This window comes from Monodon monoceros, unplaced genomic scaffold, assembly GCF_005190385.1.
Source record: "Monodon monoceros isolate NGI ecotype Baffin Bay Population unplaced genomic scaffold, NGI_Narwhal_1 Super_Scaffold_4, whole genome shotgun sequence".
In the NCBI taxonomy this organism is placed as follows: domain Eukaryota; kingdom Metazoa; phylum Chordata; class Mammalia; order Artiodactyla; family Monodontidae; genus Monodon; species Monodon monoceros.
This window is the reverse complement of record NW_021703781.1, coordinates 18,965,003-18,983,444: the sequence shown is the minus strand read 5'-3', so window position 1 is coordinate 18,983,444 and position 18,442 is coordinate 18,965,003. Positions and strand designations below refer to the sequence as shown.

At 33.8% G+C, this 18,442-nt stretch overlaps 1 protein-coding gene across 8 annotated transcripts in view; it reads left to right on the top strand.

Moving 5' to 3' along the window:
• Positions 1-18,442, top strand: part of HERC4 (HECT and RLD domain containing E3 ubiquitin protein ligase 4) — a 137,880-nt gene that overhangs the window by 27,898 nt on the left and 91,540 nt on the right. For all 8 annotated transcript variants that reach the window (XM_029201250.1, XM_029201255.1, XM_029201251.1 and 5 more), the window contains exons 4-6: positions 6,447-6,523; positions 9,620-9,841; positions 10,941-11,032. In XM_029201250.1, the coding sequence (XP_029057083.1) occupies positions 6,447-6,523; positions 9,620-9,841; positions 10,941-11,032 (391 nt within the window). The remainder of the gene's footprint in view (positions 1-6,446; positions 6,524-9,619; positions 9,842-10,940; positions 11,033-18,442) is intronic.

Here is an 18,442-nt window from a genome sequence, read left to right as displayed (position 1 = left end):
ATAAAGATTTAAAGAAGAGTATCCAGTTCTTTTAGACATATAATTAATACACTAACTCATGCTTAGTGTTTAAAATTATACAAATTCTTGCCTCCTTAAACTCTTGTTTTTTGTTTTCTTTTTTTCCCCTAGTAATAGTTATAGGGACAAAAGAGAACTCTCCAGGGAGCCAAGGTATTACACTAATTTTAGATGTATCAGGTAGCATTTTTGTAATATACACATATAGATATTTTGTTTTTAATTTAACATTGATAATGTTTGTTTTGGTTTAAGAGGTAGATGTAACTACTAGGATAAGAAAATGGAGCACAGGAACTAATATATTTCAGAACAGGAGGGAATTCCCTGGTGGTCCAGTGGTTAAGACTCCACGCTTTCACTGCTGCGGGCTTGGGTTCACTCCCTGGTCGGGTAACTAAGATCCCACAAGCTGTGCAGTGCAAAAAAAAAAACAAAACAAAAAACAAAAAAACAGAACAGGAGCTGTTATCGTTAGAAATGAGTTTTTTAAATAAAAGCCCATAACCTTCCTTCATATATATATGTATGTCTATTTTAAAACTTAAAGTATACATTTGAAGTATTTGTTTTAGCATAGTAAAAGTTTTTTTCATCTTTAGTTTGACATTTTATGTTTGTTCTAGTAATGAACTGTCTGTTGAGACTTCTGGATACACACATTAACATGTTTTGTTTATCGAACTTGTAACCAAATTGCACAAAACTCCCCAAACAAATTTCTTCCCCTTTGTTTCTTCTGCAGTAGCAATTAAATAACACACTTCCCATTATGCTTTTAGTGCCTTTTAATGATGGTGCTGTTGGGAGAGAAATTTTTTTCTTTAAGCTAAGTAAATTGAATTTTTTTAGTCATTTCAGTTTTGATTTCTTTCAGAAAATGTTAATTTGCAGCCAAATGGCTGTTGGCTACAAAATACAAAGCATTCATAGGAACAGAGTGATCTCACATTTGTCATATTGTCTACTGATTTTATTTCCTTCCACAAGTAATTGTTGTAGAATGGGATTTTTTATTTAAGGTTTTTAAGAACTTTGTGTTTTTAGGATTGAAGAGAGACATGTTAGATTTTCTAAGTCAGTATTTTCAAAACCATGATTCACAGCAAGGCTGTCTAGTTTCTCTTATTTTTACTCCACTTAATTCTCATACTTTTTTGTTTTTTTTTTTTTTTGCTGTTCAGTTCTGATATGAGAGATTTCAGTCAGTAATCCATAGATGATTAGTAAATGGAGAGAAAGGTAATTATAAGGAGAAGAGTTTATTATATAACGATTTATTTGAAGGTTGCCCAATAATTCTGTATCTGTGACTTTACTCTTTATGAACCTGGATGGGGACCTGTAAGATCTTGAGTCCTTTGGTTTAAACTTCTCCGTTTGTGTATTTGCTGAACATCTATATTAATTTTCAGCTGTGTATTAAGGCATCTTTCCTGTTCAGTCTTTTCAGTTTTTCATGGACTAATCTGATTTGTTGTGACGTATATATATAATTTTTACTGATACTTTCATGTCTTAAAGGGAAATTTAGTATTTCAGTAGAAATATATTTTTATGAAAGACCACCATTGATTTTTTTTTTTTTTTCTTTTTAAATCTCAGCACCAAATCATTTTTTAGATGCAAGGCTTTTTCTAGGTGCTTAGAGTTGTCAGCCAGCTTTGTAACTTTCACATACACTTTGAATAAAATGTGTAGAATATAGGAGGAAACTCAGACATATGTGAATAGATTTTTTAAAATTAGTGTTTATAATTTTCATAAGAATGATCAGAAAAGTGAATATTCACATTAGGCTGTATTTTCTTGAGAACAAAACCCATTTTTATGTTAATAGATGAGAGTATGTAAATTAAGCAACACTTTAATTTTAAAGATGAATGTAAAATTAATAATAAATAGATTATATTTGAAACTCTTACTCTTTGGTAATCTTTTCCTACTTCTGATTTTGTTTTGTTTTGAAATCATTATTTCTTGGGGAAAGACAAATTATTCAATATCAGTGGTCTCTGTGGACCTGTATTTCTGGCTAGTCATTTCTTTTTATATGTAGGATATATGTTACACCTTTATTTTAAAAAAAGTTAATCTGATTTTACTGTCTTTTAATGTAAATAGAAAAACAATTGTTGGCAATGAGGTTGTAGTTTATTTTTTAAAGTTCTGTTTTTTTCGACTTTGTAAGAAAAAATTATGACAGGATGGTATAATATGATGATTCTTGTGAGAACAGCAATTTCTGGGCTACAGGAACTAACTAAACATGTTTGAATTGTCGCCTTGGTCAAAAATAAAATTTATTTTCTTGATTGAACTTTTAAAAGTATATTACAGGGAATTCCCTGACAGTCCAGTGGTTAGGAGTTGGTGCTTTCACTACCATGGCCCGGGTTTGATCCTGGTCGGGGAACTAAGATCCTGCAAGCTATGTGGCACTGCTCGCCCCCCCCCGCCGCCAAAAAAAAGAAGTTTATTACAATTTCTGCCTAATATTAGCCTCTGAAAGTACAGAACATTTCAGATTAAAAAGAAAATTAAAAAAAAATTAGAAGAGTTTTTAATGGTAGAGACTAGATCAGTTGTTAGCCTAAATTTTTCAAAATCAAAGAGTTGGTGCTAAGACTTCTCTCAAATCAGTAAGAAAGTTGTGGCTTAATTGAAAAATAGAAAATTGTTGATTATGTTTTACTGGCAAAATATATTTTTAAAACCACTTTATTGAGGTATGATTGGCATACAAAAAGCTGTACTTAATGTATACACCTTGATGAGTTTGGAATTGGCAAAATATTTAATGCTTTAGTGCTTCAACTTCTTGATTATATATAATATAAACTTTTCACTAGTCCTTGTTAACAGTTGTTAAAGAATTTTACCTTAACATACAATTGGAAATGCCTGGTTTTTGCCTATATTGCCACTGTGCATTAAGTTTGAAAAATGTAACAACACAACAGTACACATATTCAACAGTATATGTTTTGACTTCAAGACTTCCTAAGGGAGAGGTGTATAAATCTTATTTCCAAGTTTATTAACGTTTTCTTACAAATTTCAAACGTTTCAAAATTCAGTAAAGAAATTATTCTTTTCTTTTTTTTTTTTTTTTCTGGTGAAGGAAAGTGTAGCATTTATTGCAAGGTGACAAGCAAGGAGAATGGGCAGCTGATGCTCAAAAGACCCAAACTTCCTAATGGTTTTTAGGGATGGGTTTTTAAAGACAAAGTGAGGATGAGGGTCATGGGGAATGTGATCATTTCATGCAATCTTCTGATTGGTGTGTGGCGAGGTAACCAGGTGAGGTCACAGAGATTGATCACGTTATCAGTCTTCAGGCTCCAGCCAATCTGGGGGCTACGTGCTCATGGTCATCATTCTCTGTCTGGTTGGGGTCTGGTTTCTGTAAAACAGCTTCTTCCAAGGAGCTGAAATCACTTGATTCCACACATTCAAAGGCAAATGGCAAATACACCAGGCCATTTCTACATCCAAGAAGTCATGGCAGTAATTTGCAGAAAAGTCATCCAGATCATTGCAAGTTTTGATTGAGCCCATTATGTTGCTAACACTGTTCAAGCCTATTTCCTGACAGAAGAGGCCACATCACATCATACAGACCACATGAGGAGCAGCAAGTGTGGTCAGGAGGGCGAAATTATTCTTTTCTTTACAATGAATAATTTTAAATGTCATAGCCATTTAAAAATGTTTGACAAGAACTCTAAACTTTAGGGAGTTATTTTAAATTTATAAGCAGTTATAAAATGTTTCCCCTGGACATCTGAATTCTGATTTTCTTTTCATAGTTCTGATTAATTGGGAATCTTCATGTATGTGTGTATATATATTTTTTATTTACAAAATTTATTCTGGCTTATTTTACTTTCCTGTTAACTGCATTTGAATCCTTTTAAAAATTGAAAACCAGAAAACATTTACATTATCTTTTTTACTCATTAGGGATTATTTTTGATGAATTCTATAAAATTTTGTTGCATTAAGAATTTTCTAATTTGTCTCTTTAGGAAAAATGGAATGTTGTAAAGTTGTTATACTATTCACAAGTATTTTTGTTTCTTATTAAAATTCCTGAAAGCTTAAAACAAAACAAAACAAGAAAGCATATCCTCTCCTCTTCCCCACCCCCCCACAATCTTCAGTGTTTTCAATCTCCATAGAGATAAAAACAGAGGTTTTTTTCCTTTAAAACAGTAATGCCACAGAAGAATATCTTAACTTGTCTCTGTAGCAGACATGGCTAAAGAAATTAGCGTTTATGTTATATTCTAAGCCATATGATAATATTTTGGTAATGAGAATCACTTTCTGTAAATTGCTGTGTAAATTTAGAAGTCTTTTGGAAGCAAATTTTATGAATAGTTTAATACTAAAGCCTCAAAGAAGTTGCATATTTACTTATCCTCTAACAGTGGATACTTCACATACTTTTTTTTTTCCCAATATTTTTTGCCAGGCACTATGGTAGGTCTAGGGATTCCATGGGTATAAGATAATAATAGTCCATCCTCACAGAGCTTATTGTTTAGCAGAGTATACTAATAGTAATAATTAAATGAATAAGTACACCAGTAATTAGTAGACATAAATGCTGTGAAGGAAAAAAACATAGGGTGCTATGAGAATGTAGAATTTTAAAAGATTTTACTTAGTCATGCAAATTGGACTTGATATTTGGAGCAATTGGTTTTTAAAAATATTTAATACAGTTCACTAGTCAGTGTATGATATGCCTAATATGCATAAGCAGTAACAGTAAATGTTTAGTAACTTCAGCACAGTTGTATGTATCCGTGTATTTTTTATTCCTGTTTTTGCATAGCCAGTGTTTGATTTTGCTAACTGCAAAAAAAAAAAAAAAAAGACCTTTTGCTATATTTGAAAATCTGAAGGTACATTGGACCCTGTTAACTTGTTGGATTCTGCTAAATGTAGCAGTACAACTCTCAAGCTTTGTAGGACATAAATCCACTAAATAAAATTATTTTTAATACAACAATATGGAATTAGAGTAACTCTCTTTTTTCCCACTCAAAATTTGGTTTGCTGAAGCTGCCTCCCGAAAATCATGGGTATTGACACTCTGGTCAGAACTTGCTCTGGACTCATATGGCAGAATTAGGTCAGGTGGCAGTATCAGGTAAAGGGAAATAAGAAACATAACATATTTCCACACCCCTTTTTTTCTTAAAAACATTCATTCAGGAAAAACAGAATGAGCAAGTGAAGGGGAGCTACATAAAGAAAACCTGGGATGGTTGATGCACATAGTTTCTTGATTTTTGTAATGTTTTAAATCCTTTAGAATTACATTGCAGTTAAGGAAAAATCAGAAATCGGGGGAAAAAAGAAACTATAAAAAATATAAGTAAGAAACATGAGATGGCAGAAATATGACTGAACACATCACTGATCATAATACATATGAATTGATTAAATTTCTCTAGTAAAGAATTAAATTTAATATCACTGATTTAGATGCAAAGCAAAAGGATAGTCCAAAAGGAATAGGTTTCATGATTTGTGAATTGGTAGCACCACATGATAGGAATCCTTGTTGGTTCTTAAGGAACCTGACAGAGGAGAACATATAATAAACTAGGCCAAACACCAATTTTCGACAGATTGGATCATGTACATTTGTTTTACAAATATATTGCCAAGTTTCATACTTTAAGCTAAAGATTTTTCACATTTTGATGGTAATATCTGCATCATAAAAGCACTGAGGGGCTTCCCTGGTGGCACAGTGGTTAAGAATCCACCTGCCAATGCAGGGGACATGGATTTGAGCCCTGGTCTGGGAAGATCCCACATGCCGCAGAACAAATAAGCCCATGCACTACAACTACTGAGCCTGCGCTCTAGAGCCCATGAGCCATAACTACTGAGCCCACGTGCCACAACTACTGAAGTCTGCGTGCCTAAAGCCCATGCTCCGCAACAATAGAAGCCACCACAACGAGAAGCCCGCACACTGCAACGAAGAAAGGCCGCTGCTCGCCGCAACTAGAGAAAGCCCACATGTAGCAACGAAGACCCAGTGCAGCCAAGAATAAAAATAAATTGATAAATAAATTAATTAATTAAAAAAATAAAAGCACTGAGCTGTGAGCATAGTTTACTGTGCTTAAATATTGTCCTTTCAAAGTGTTTTCTCATCATATCTCTTAATTTTTTCATATTTAGATTTTGTTTACTGATTTTAGCATAAATTTTTGGTAAATTGGGCCTGTATGAGAAAAAATATCATGAACTGCTAGGTCATGCTAGTAAGGAACTGCTGGTAAGGAGACTACTTGCACATAGTAGGTGGTCAATAAATCACATAAATAAATAGCATTCAGGATCCATTTGTTAAATGGAATTAACTGATCCTGATCTCTCTACTTACTTTCTAGAAATATTAAAAGTTTGTCGGATATCCAGATAGTACAGGTTGCTTGTGGCTACTATCATTCACTTGCACTTTCTAAAGGTAAGCATTGCTTTTATTTTCTTTCCCCTTTTCAGTTTTATTACTTGATACTTTGAGTTGAAATTCCTCCAACTTAGTTCTTATTAAAGATTGTCTTGGTTCTTCTTGATCCTTTTCATATCTATATACATTTTAGAATTAGCTAGTCAGTTTTCACAGATACTTAAAGTGTTGGAATTTTGATTGGGATTGCATTACCTCTAAATCAGTTTGAGGAGAACCTTTATAATATTGAGTCTTTCAATTCTTGAGCATGCTATATCCCTCCATTTATTTTAATCTCTTTTTTAAATTTTTCTCAAGAGTATTTTGTCATTTTCTGTGGAGAGGTCTTATATACGTTTTATTAGATTTTTCCCTAGATATTTGATATTTTTTGTTACTCTGGTGTCATTTTCAAATCGTTTATTACTAGCATATAGACATGAAATTGATTTTTTGTGTCTAATTGTTCTTTAGCCTGCCGAACATTATTCCTTTATAGCTGGGGAAGTTTATAACTTGCCCAAGTTCATTTGCGCTTACAGGTAAACTTTTTATGAATAGAAACAGAGAAGTCTAAGCATCCTGTAACCTTTATTTGACTTCTTCCTATGCCAGCTAAGGATTGTAACATGGGTTAGTAAAGAACCTGCCATATATTTGTTTTTTATTATTTAAAAAAATAAGTTCCAGTGGCTTCATTATTATTATTTTTAATTTATTAAATGCCTAGTAAGGCCTACTATGAATGAAACAGTAGACTAGAACTACAGGGAAATATGGATAAGTTAAGAGAAAGTTTTAGGGATCGTACCATCTAGTAGAAGAGGCAGATATACAAATAATATAATTGAGGCAGAAAAAATATATACTACTTTTGGTCAAAGGAAAAGTAAAATATGATGGGCATAAGGAAAAAAGTTTAATTAGTTTCAATCAATAGAATTGGTAATAATAAAGAAGGGATTGATATTTGATGCAAGTCTTGAAAGATGATTACAATTTCTTCAGAATTGGAGAGGTTGTGAAGCAGCTAGGGAAAATGTTGAGGATTGGCTAAGGTAATAGTACTAGTAAAGGCATAGAATCTGGGAAATATTTTGTGTATTTGAGTATCGGAATATAGTTTTATGTGGGTATTTTGAGAGCATGGGAGACATTTTCATACATCAGTTGAGACTAAAGTAAAAACAAATCTGTTACAAAGGGCCTTACATGCCATATTAAGGAATTTGGATTTATTCCATCAAAGGAATAAAGTAGGGGGTGGAGGCTGGCATCCCTGTATTCTTTGTTGTTACTTTGCCAACTCCTCTTTTGATACTTTGGTAGGTAAACCCAAGATAAATTTAAACCCAAAGGTTTTACCGATGAGGACAGTTTTTCTATCTTGATGTATCTTACAGGTATTCTTTTCCCTTATTCAGGTTCATGTTTTAGTAGTATCTTACGCATCTAATGGAAAAAAAATTTTTTTTTTTTGATCACTCAGTACAAACTAGGCACATTAGGGTGTACAGTAAACAGTGGTAAGCAGTACACTACCAGCCCTTATGGTACAGTCACACAAATAACAATATAGTTTACATACTATGAAAAAAGAGTATAAATAAAAAAGTTTGGGATATTTAGATCATATAACAGGGGGACTGAACTTAATCTGGCAGATCAAGGAAGGCTTTCTGCTGGGAGACAATAGAAGTAAACTAGACAAGGGTGAGGGAAAGGTTTAGGCAGAGTGTGTGAGACAGCAAGTGTGTGAGAAATGGTCATTGGAGAATATAAAGGAAGGTGAGTATGGCTAGAGTATAGTAAGTGAGGGAGGAGGCTGGTATGAAATGAGCTCAGAAACATAGGTACATTTTACAGAACCTTACAAGCCTTGTTAAAAGTGTTTATCTCAAGAGCAGTGAGAAAGCACTGATTTCTGTTTTTTTCAGGTGAGCAGCATTTCAAATCTACATTTTTTTAAAGAGTCAACTCTTTGGAGATTTATTATGGAATAAACACACAGACAAATTTATAGAACAGCTAATTTGAAACTTATCCAGACCATTATTAATGGTGTCTGTCATATATCAGATCTACATTTTTATATCTCTTTGTATATATACAGATGTCTGCTGGTATGTCCATAGAGTATTTCTGGAAGTACATATCAGCAGTTAGTAAGAGTGCTTGTTTCTTGGGAGAGGAACCAGGGATCTAGTTTTGAAGGGAGGCTTGCTTTTAATAAGTGTGTACTATTTTATAGTATGAATTTTTAAAACTCAGATATTAGTGTGTCAATTATTAGTTTAGTGCCATTTATTTAATAAAAATAAGTAAAAAGATGTTTAAAGTTGAAAAAAATGTAGCAGTGGGTGAGCAAATGTGATGAGAACTATTAGAAGAACCAGGTGAAATGGTGAGGAGTGGATCTATTCGCCATATTTTTCTTTAGAAAGAAAACTGTATATAACTTGATGATAGATTGATAAAAATCTGTATGTAAGGTAAGAGAGGAGAGGAGTATTAAGGATGACTCCTGTGTTTATGGTTTGTGCTGCTGTATCAGTTAAGGTGTTATCTACTGAGAATGAGGAACACTAGGAAGAGGTCCAGGTATGGGAGGTAGGATGGGGGTCATGAATTGAGTTTAGGGCATGTTGAACTGGAAATACCTTTCAAATATCGAAGTATAGCTGTCAGGTAAACAATTGGATACATGAGTTTATTGCTCAGAGGAGAGATCTGGGCTAGTGATAAATTTTGAATGTGATAGCATATAATTGATAACTGAAACCTTGAGCTTGAATGAGTACCTCCTGGGAGAAGTCATAGAATAAAAGTGAGACCTGAGGAATACTAAAACGAGATGGTCCTTTCTTGAGGAACATCAGGAAATGGGATTATCCCCAGTTATGTGACTTACCCATTCATCAGTAAAGTCAAACTAAAACTGTATTAACATGGATTATTCAAGGTAGTATTGTTTCCATATAAGAAATAAATTTAATAAGGAAGAATATGTATTTTCATCAAAGAGGAAGAATATCCCAAAATAACTGATGATTTTCAAGTGAAATTTTTTTTGTGTGAGAAAAATAGTAATTTATGATTCTTGTTTTACAGCAAGTGAAGTCTTCTGTTGGGGACAGAATAAATATGGCCAGTTGGGTTTAGGCATTGACTGTAAAAAGCAAGCTTCACCACAACTGATTAAGTCTTTACTTGGAATCCCTTTCATGCAAGTTGCAGCAGGAGGAGCCCATAGTTTTGTACTCACCCTTTCTGGAGCTATCTTTGGATGGGGACGCAACAAATTTGGTCAACTAGGTCTTAATGATGAAAATGGTAGGTTTGCATTATTTATAAATATATTTTTAAAAAGAGATGATGTTTTGAGATATATCAGTGATTCTTAGTGTCAGAGAGAAGTGTACCCAAATCTTCCCTGGTGTTGAGGTGGGGATGAGAGGTTAATTTTAAAATTCCATTTGATAATAATATTTTTAGGAGATTGTGGGAAGGCCAAAAATATTATTTTATTCTAGAATAAAATATAGAAAGTATATCTGGACAAAAATCTTCAATGTTGGATGTTCACTAAAAGAAAGTTGAGAAAAACATTACTTCAAATTGGTAATCATATTATCAGCCACCATCAGTGGAAAAAAATTATCCTGAAAAGTAACATGAAGTGTTCATCTATTTGAGTATTTCAAGGAAATATTTAAATCTGAGTCATTTAATTAATCACTGTTAACAGTGATGCTAGAGTCTTGAAAATAAGCTTATTGAATTTTAAAAAATTATAACTGCTTAAAACAAGTTGGGATCTTGGAAACTTGATTTTTCATAGCTACATTAGGTTGAATGCCAGTATTTGAAATACAAAAACAATTTAATAAAGTTCAACATAATTATAATGACTTAGACAAAAGTGAGTTGTTGATCTAGTAACAACTGGTAATGATAAATAATACTCTCAGAAAGAATTTTAAAATATTTTGTTTTGCATGAGAAAAATATGTCAGATTAGGACATTATATCTCTTTTCTACTATAAAATAGCAGAAAGTATAATTTTCAGGCTTTTTAAAGTAGGATCCTATGAGCTTAATTATCATGAGGTGAATATAAAGAATGATGTGCATGTACTAGAAGCAGTCAGATAGCTTTGAAATTCCTTGATTGCGGAGTCCTGTGCAGATTGGCGTTTAGGCAGTTTAGTACTTAAGTTACTCTTTTTAGAGCTCTCCTTTATCACAGTAGCATGACTAGAAAGGCGTGGGAGCCCAACTTAGTAGGCTTGTACCACAAAATCACTGAATTGTTAAAATTGTTTAGTTATCACCGTCTTCCACAGTTCAGGAAGCTGTAGAGGAAACACATTTTAGAAGCTTTTAATTTTAAAAATACTGTTCGTTAATGTCTCTTGTTGGAATTTTCAGATAGGTATGTTCCTAATTTACTAAAGTCACTAAGAACTCAGAAAATCGTTTATATTTGTTGTGGAGAAGATCACACTGCTGCACTAACCAAGGTATTGTACTCCTATAAAACTTTTTTATTAATAGTTATGGTAGTTATTTCATAATTAGTGAATATTTTCATGGTATTTACTTTGAAACTTGAGTGTTATTGATGTCTAAAAAATAATTTATCTTAAAAAAGGGACTTAGGTTATTATCTGTTCTCAAAAACTTTACGTTAAATTTCAACTGTTTCATGTTATGAAATGTGAATTGTTATCTACTGTTTGTGTGATGATAATATATATTGTTGAATTTTTCAACTTCATGTGAAATACTGCTTTAATAATACTGTGAATGAAAGAATTCCTTTTTAGTTTGTCAGGCTTGCTGTGCTTTGTGTATCAATCCCATTTATATTGCATAACTCTGACTAATTTTAATGTAGCTCCCATGTGCCTTATAACAAGTAATAGAGACTGAATCCCTCTATTATCCATAGGCCAGGTATTATTCAAGCAGTTATAATGGGCTTTCAGCACAATCTTGTTAATGGCTTTAACTCTGACCTCTCACTTTGTTGGGTATGTGCCAGTTCAGTATCAATACTGTATAGTTCTCTAGCAATTAGAAGTAAAATGAAAATAAAAACATTAAACTAACCTTTACCAGCAGTATTATTTATTATAGTCATGTTAACATAAAGGAACTGGCAAGTTATCATTGGCTAAATTAGAAATTAATGTTTTTGCTTCTTTATCTTTATATCCTGCATAGTAGATAAAATTGGCAAGAAAAAATTAACTTCTAATCAGATTTATAAAATTTCTACACACGTACTCCCACATTGGGAATTTTAGAAGAATTATTCTCAGTCCTTATCAAATATAGTGTACTAAAGTTACTTTAAAAATATTATAATGACCAGTTACAAAAGTTAATTTTTTTAAATTTTATATTACTTGCTTTTGAGTAAGGAAGTTTTACTATCCCCTACTGATCTTATTACCATATTTCATTGATTTTTTTTGTCATTCAAATTGCAGATGTAATCACTGTCGGCAAGTTATAAATTTTAGTCATTCTCTTCTATCATTCGTATTTAGGAGAAATAAGGCTGTATTGAAGATAATAGTAAAAAATACTTTGTGTAATATCTTTCCATAGGACTAACTTTGTGGTAGAAAGATTCACATGTTAATGCTTTTCAAATTCAGCCTTTCAGATAACCACTTATCTTATTTTCCCAAGATTTCTAAAGATTTCTCTTTATTGAGTTTTAAAAAAATACTGATTCTATTAATCTTCTGTATTTCTCTCTCAAAACAGTAGCTGGTGATACTTGTTCACTGGAATTCTTGGTATATATTATTTTTAACAAAATCAGATAGTTTTAAATATTTCAAAAGTAAAATATTTTATTGTTCCTTGTTTAAAGTTAGAATATAGTTCTGTATCAATGTCTTTTGCTTTTCTGGAAGAGCTTCTTGCAAATAGATTAGTATTGCTTTACAAAGCAGTTTCCTTGTGCAAAACAAACATTAGGAAAACTTTTAAAACAGATTTTAAAAATCAGAATAAATGGAAAGACATACATGTTAATGGATATGAGGACACTACCATAATGATGTCAATTTTTTTCAAGTTCTTTTACAAATTCTTTATGCAAATCACATATGCATATACCTTTTGACTTATCAATCCCTTAGTAATTTTAAGAATCTGTTCCAAAGATACTAAGTTATGTATACACAAGGCCATTTATGGTGGCAGTATTTTAATAACAAAACAAGAGAAGAAATCCAGATTCCCATCAGTAGCAGTCTAATTCAGTAAACTATGGTAACTCCACTGCGTGGTACCATGCCCTGTAAAACAGAATGAGGAAGATCTCTATATTATGTTGTGGAACGATTGTCAGGATATATTATTGTTAAGGAAAAAGAAGAAGGTACATGTTATTTATATTTGAAAAGAATTAATAGGTAGACCAAATGAGCCTTGCCTTATAGGTTTGACTTTGGAACCTAGAAACTGTTACACATAATTAAAAAGCTTATATGTTAAAAGAATTCTTCAAAATTACAAGTGGCACAAATACAGAAAGAAGAATTCTTTTAGGGCATTTTAAAGTATAGTATTTTGTTGTGCATCACTGATGGGAAATAGCCTAAAGATAAACCAAAATCACAAAGAGGTCTTAAACTGCATTCTGTAGTCTTATTGTTAGTAGTAAAATTGGCAGCATTTATTTTCAGTATATTGTATGTAGAATAGGATAAAGCAATTAAGTATTTGTATTACTCTCATTAGAAACTATGATTTTCAGCTTAAGAGAAAAGAGATATAAAATGGTAGCAATTAAAACCCTGTAATCTTTGCTTTGAATCACAAGTATCAGTGTGAATTCTTATTTTTCTCCTTCTAAACTAACTTTGTTTGGTTTGGTTTTTGTTTGGTTTTTTGGTGTGTGGTTTGTTGTTGTTTTTTTTTTTTTTGCTATGACCACCAAAAGGTTCTAGAAATAACTAAACATTTGTAATCTGGAAGCAATGAACATCCTTTGATTGTTGTAGACTCTATACTAAAAAGAACCAGGGCTTCTTAGAGAAGAGCCTGATCTCATACCTGGGACCAAAAAAAAAAAGTATGAAAATAGCCTTGGGTATTTTGTGTCACAAAAACAAAGACTACTAAGATCACGTCACAAGGACAACTTGAAGGGGTTTTCAGTGGTTAACAAAAATAAATAATGTCTGCAATAAATGGAAAGATACCAAATATATAAAAATCTGTGACTTCATAATGATCGTCTTCTTACCCAAATCAACACAAAGCAAACTTCATTGCTTATCTTTGGAGGTTGCTAGGGCAACAACTTATTTTTCTAAAAATCTGTAAATGAGAAAGAAGCATTTCTCCTACCTCTTAATTGTAGATTGTATTTTATAATAGCTCAATAGTTGATGAGTTAACTTCTTTATAGAAGAATTTCGACTAATAAATTTAGAAGAAGTAATAAGATTAGAAAAATCTCCATTTTATATTCCCTAATGAAATAATGGATCTAGGCAAAGATCATCGTTAAGCTTAATGGGTATAGATTAGGCTGAAACACACTGTCCCACTTACTTATTTTTAACTTTACCTATCAGACATATGCTTTCTGACATGGTGTAATAAAATACTAATCAAGAAAGTTTAAATATGACCTCTATATTAAATAATATTAAAGAAATATTAGCGGGGTCCATTCCTCAAGAACATATAACAATTGTACCTATATATGTTCCTAGCACAGCAAATATTAACAAGTATTAACAGATCTGAAGGCAGAAATAGACAGCAACACAATAACAGTAGGGGACTTAAGTACCCCACTTTCAACAGAGACTGGATCATCCTGACAGAAAATCAGTAAGGAATATTTGACTTGAAGTACAGTTTATATCAAATGGACCTAACAAACATATACAGAACATTGTATCCAAGAGTAGCAGGAGATACATTCTTCTCAAGCAAACAGTGGAACATTCTGCAGGAGAGATCATGCTAGGTCAAAAACACGTCTTAACAAATATAAGACGATTGAAATAATATCATGTATGTTTTCCAACCATAGTAGTATGAAACTAGGAATCATTAACAGGAGGAAAGCCAGAAAATTCACAAATATGTGGAAATTAAAAAGTACACTTCTGGGCTTCCCTGGTGGCGCAGTGGTTGAAAGTCCGCCTGCCGATGCAGGGGACACGGGTTCGTGCCCCGGTCCAGGAAGATCCCACATGCTGCGAAGCGGCTGGGCCTGTGAGCCATGGCCGCTGAGCCTGCGCGTCCAGAGCCTGTGCTCCGCAATGGGAGAGGCCCACGTACCGCAAAAAAAAAAAAAAAGTACACTTGTGAATAATCATTGGGTCATAGAAGAAATAAAAGGGAAATTTTAATGTATCTTGAGAAATGAAAATGGGAACACAACAAAACTTATGGGAAGCAGCAAAAGCAGCTCTAATAGGGAAGTTTATAGCAATAAACACCTACATTAAGAAAAAAGATTGCAAATAAACAGCTTAATTTTATACCTCAAGGAACTAGGAAAAACAACATACTAAGTCCAAAGTTAGCAGAAGGAAGGGAATTACAAAGATCAGAAATAAATGAAATAGAGATTAGAAAAACATCAGAGAAGAATAACACATCTAAGAGCTGTTTTTCTGAAAAGATTTTTTTTAATGGACAAATCTTTAGGTAGACTAAGAAGAAAAGACTCAAATAAAATCAGACCGGGAGGAGACATTACAGCTGATAATGCAGAAATACAAAGGTTCATAAGAGACTACTATCAATAATTATATACCAACAAATTTATCACATAACCTAGATGAAATGGATACATTCCAGAAGCATACTAACTGCCAAAACTGAATCATAAAGAAACAAAATCTGAATATGCCTCTGATGAGTAAGGAGATTGAATCAGTAGTCAAAAGTCTCCCAACAAAGAAAAGCGCAGGACTGGATGTCTTCAAAAATCTCCCAACAAAGAGAAGCTCATTCACTGGATGGTGAATTCTACTATTTAAAAAATAATTAACACCAGTCAGTCTCAAACTCCTCTGAAAAACAGAAGAGGAGGGAACACTTCCAAACTTATTTTATAAGGCCGGCACCATCCTGATACCAAAGACATAGAAAGACACTGCAAGGAGAGTAAATTACAAGCCAACATCCTTGATGAATGTAGATGCAGAGCTACTCAATACTAGCAAACTAAATTCAACAGTACATTTAAATGATTATATAGCCAGTGATCAAGTGGGATTTATCCCTGGGATGCAAGGATGGTTCAGCATTTACAAATCAGTGTTATACACCACATTAACAGAATGAAGGATACAAATCATATTATCATCTTAGTAGATACAAGAAAAGCATTTGACAAAATTGAGCATCTTTTTATGATAAAAACTGTCAAAGTGAATATGGAGGGAACATGCCTCAAAATAATAAAGGCCATCTATGACAAACCCACCACTAACATAATACTTAATGGTGAAAATTTGAAAGCTTTTCCTTTAAGATCAGGAACAAGACAGGATGCCCACTCTCACCACTGCTGTTCAAGATAATACTGGGAGTCCTAGCCACAGCAGTTAGTCAAGAGAAAGAAATTAAAGGCATCCAAATTAGAAAGGAAAAACTAAAATTGTCTCTTTGCAGATGTCTTGATATTTTATATAGAAAACCCTAAAGACTCCTCAAAAAATCTGTTAGAACCAATAAATACAGTGAAGTTGTAGGATACAAATTAACATATAAAAATCAGTTGCGGGGGTGCTTCCCTGGTGGCTCAGTGGTTGAGAATCCGCCTGCCAATGCAGGGGACACAGGTTCGAGCCCTGGTCTGGGAAGATGCCATGTGCTGCAGAGCAACTAAGCCTGTGCACCACAACTACTGAGCCTGTGTGCTAGAGCCCATGAGCCACAACTACTGAGCCTACATACCGCAACTACTGAAGCCCACACACCTAGAGCCCGTGCTCCACAACAAGAGAAACCACTGCAGTGAGAAGCCCACGCACCGCAATGAAGAGTAGCCCCCTCTCGCCTCAACTAGAGAAAGCCCGCACACAGCAATGAAGACCCAACACAGCCAAAAAAAAAAAAAAATCAGTTGCGGGACTTCCTTTGTGGTCCATTGGCTAAGACTCCATGCTTCTAATGCAGGCGGCCCAGGTTCGATCCCTGGTCAGGGAACTAGATCCCACATGCTGCAACTAAGAAGTTTGCATTCCGCAACTAAAGATCCCACATGCTGCAACAAAGATCCCACAGATGACAGTGAAGATCCTGCGTGCCACAACTAAGGCCTGACGCAAACAAATAAGCAAGTAAATATTTTTTAAAGGATCAGTTGTGTTTTTATACACTGAAAACAAACTATCTGAAAAAGAAATGAAGCAGTAGTCCCATTTACAATAGTATCAAAAACGTAATGCTGGGCTTCCCTGGTGGCGCAGTGGTTGAGAGTCCGCCTGCCGATGCAGGGGACATGGGTTCGTGCCCCGGTCTGGGAAGATCCCACATGCCATGGAGCGGCTGGGCCCGTGAGCCATGGCCGCTGAGCCTGCAGTCTGGAGCCTGTGCTCCTCAATGGGAGAGGCCACAACAGTGAGAGGCCCACGTACCGCAAAAAAAAACAATAAAAAACCCCGTAATGCTTAGTAATAAAGGTGAGCCAAGCAGATGAAAGACCTGTACACTGAAAACTGTATGAGACATCAATGAAAGAAACTGAAGAAGACAGAAATAATTGGAAAGATATCTCATGTTCTTGGATTGGAAGAAGTAATATTGTTAAAATATCCATACTGCTCAAAGTGAGCTACAGATTCAATGCAATCCCTATCCAGATTCCAATGGCATTTTTCACAGAAATAGAACAATCTTAAAATTCATATAGAACCACAAAAGACTCAGAATAGCCAAAGCAGTCTTGAGAAAGAACAATGAAGTGAAGGCATAACAGTTTCTGATTTTAAACTATATTACAAAGCTGTAGTAATCAAAGCAGTATGATACTGGCATAAAAGCAGACACATATACCAGCCAAACAGAATAGATCGCCCAGAAATAAGTGCAATTAATCATTGATACGGTGCCAAGAGCACACAGTGGAAAAGGATAGCCTCTTCAATAAATGATGCTGGGAAATATGGATATCCATATGCAAAAACTGGACTTCTAATTCACACCACTTACAAAATGTAGCTCAAATGGAGTAAAGACTTAAATGTAAGACCTGAAACTGTAAAACTTCTAGGAGAAAACATGGGAACGTTCCTTGACATTAGTCTTGGTAGGCGTTTTTTGGATGTGACACCAAAAGCACACGGGTAACAAAAGCAAAAGTAAACTAAAAGCTTCTGCACGGCAAAGAAAACAGTCAACAAAATTAAAAGTCATCCTGTGGAATGAGAGAAAATATTTGTAAATCATATATCTGATTAGGGGTTAATACTTAAACTATATAAAGAACTCACGTAACTCATGGCTGAAAAACAATCTAATTTTAAAATGGGCAAAGGGCCAGAATAGACATTTTTCCAGAGTAGATATACAAATGACCAAAAGGTACATGAAAAGGGTGCTCAATGTCAATATCACAATCATCAGGAAAATACAGATCAAGACCACAATGAGATATCACCTCACATCTGTTAGGATTGCTATAATTTTTTTCAAAAAGGACAAGTATATGGAGGAAAGGGGAGCCCTGTATACTGCTGGTGGGAATATAAATTGGTGCGGCCATTAGGGAAAACAATATGAAGCTTCCTCAAAAACAAAAATAGAACTACTGTAGGACCCAGCAGTTCCACTTTTGGATGTATTTCTGAAGGAAATGAAAACAGGGTCTCAGAGAGGTAAATACATTCTCATGTTTTTTGAAGCATTATTCACAATAGCCAAGATACTTAACC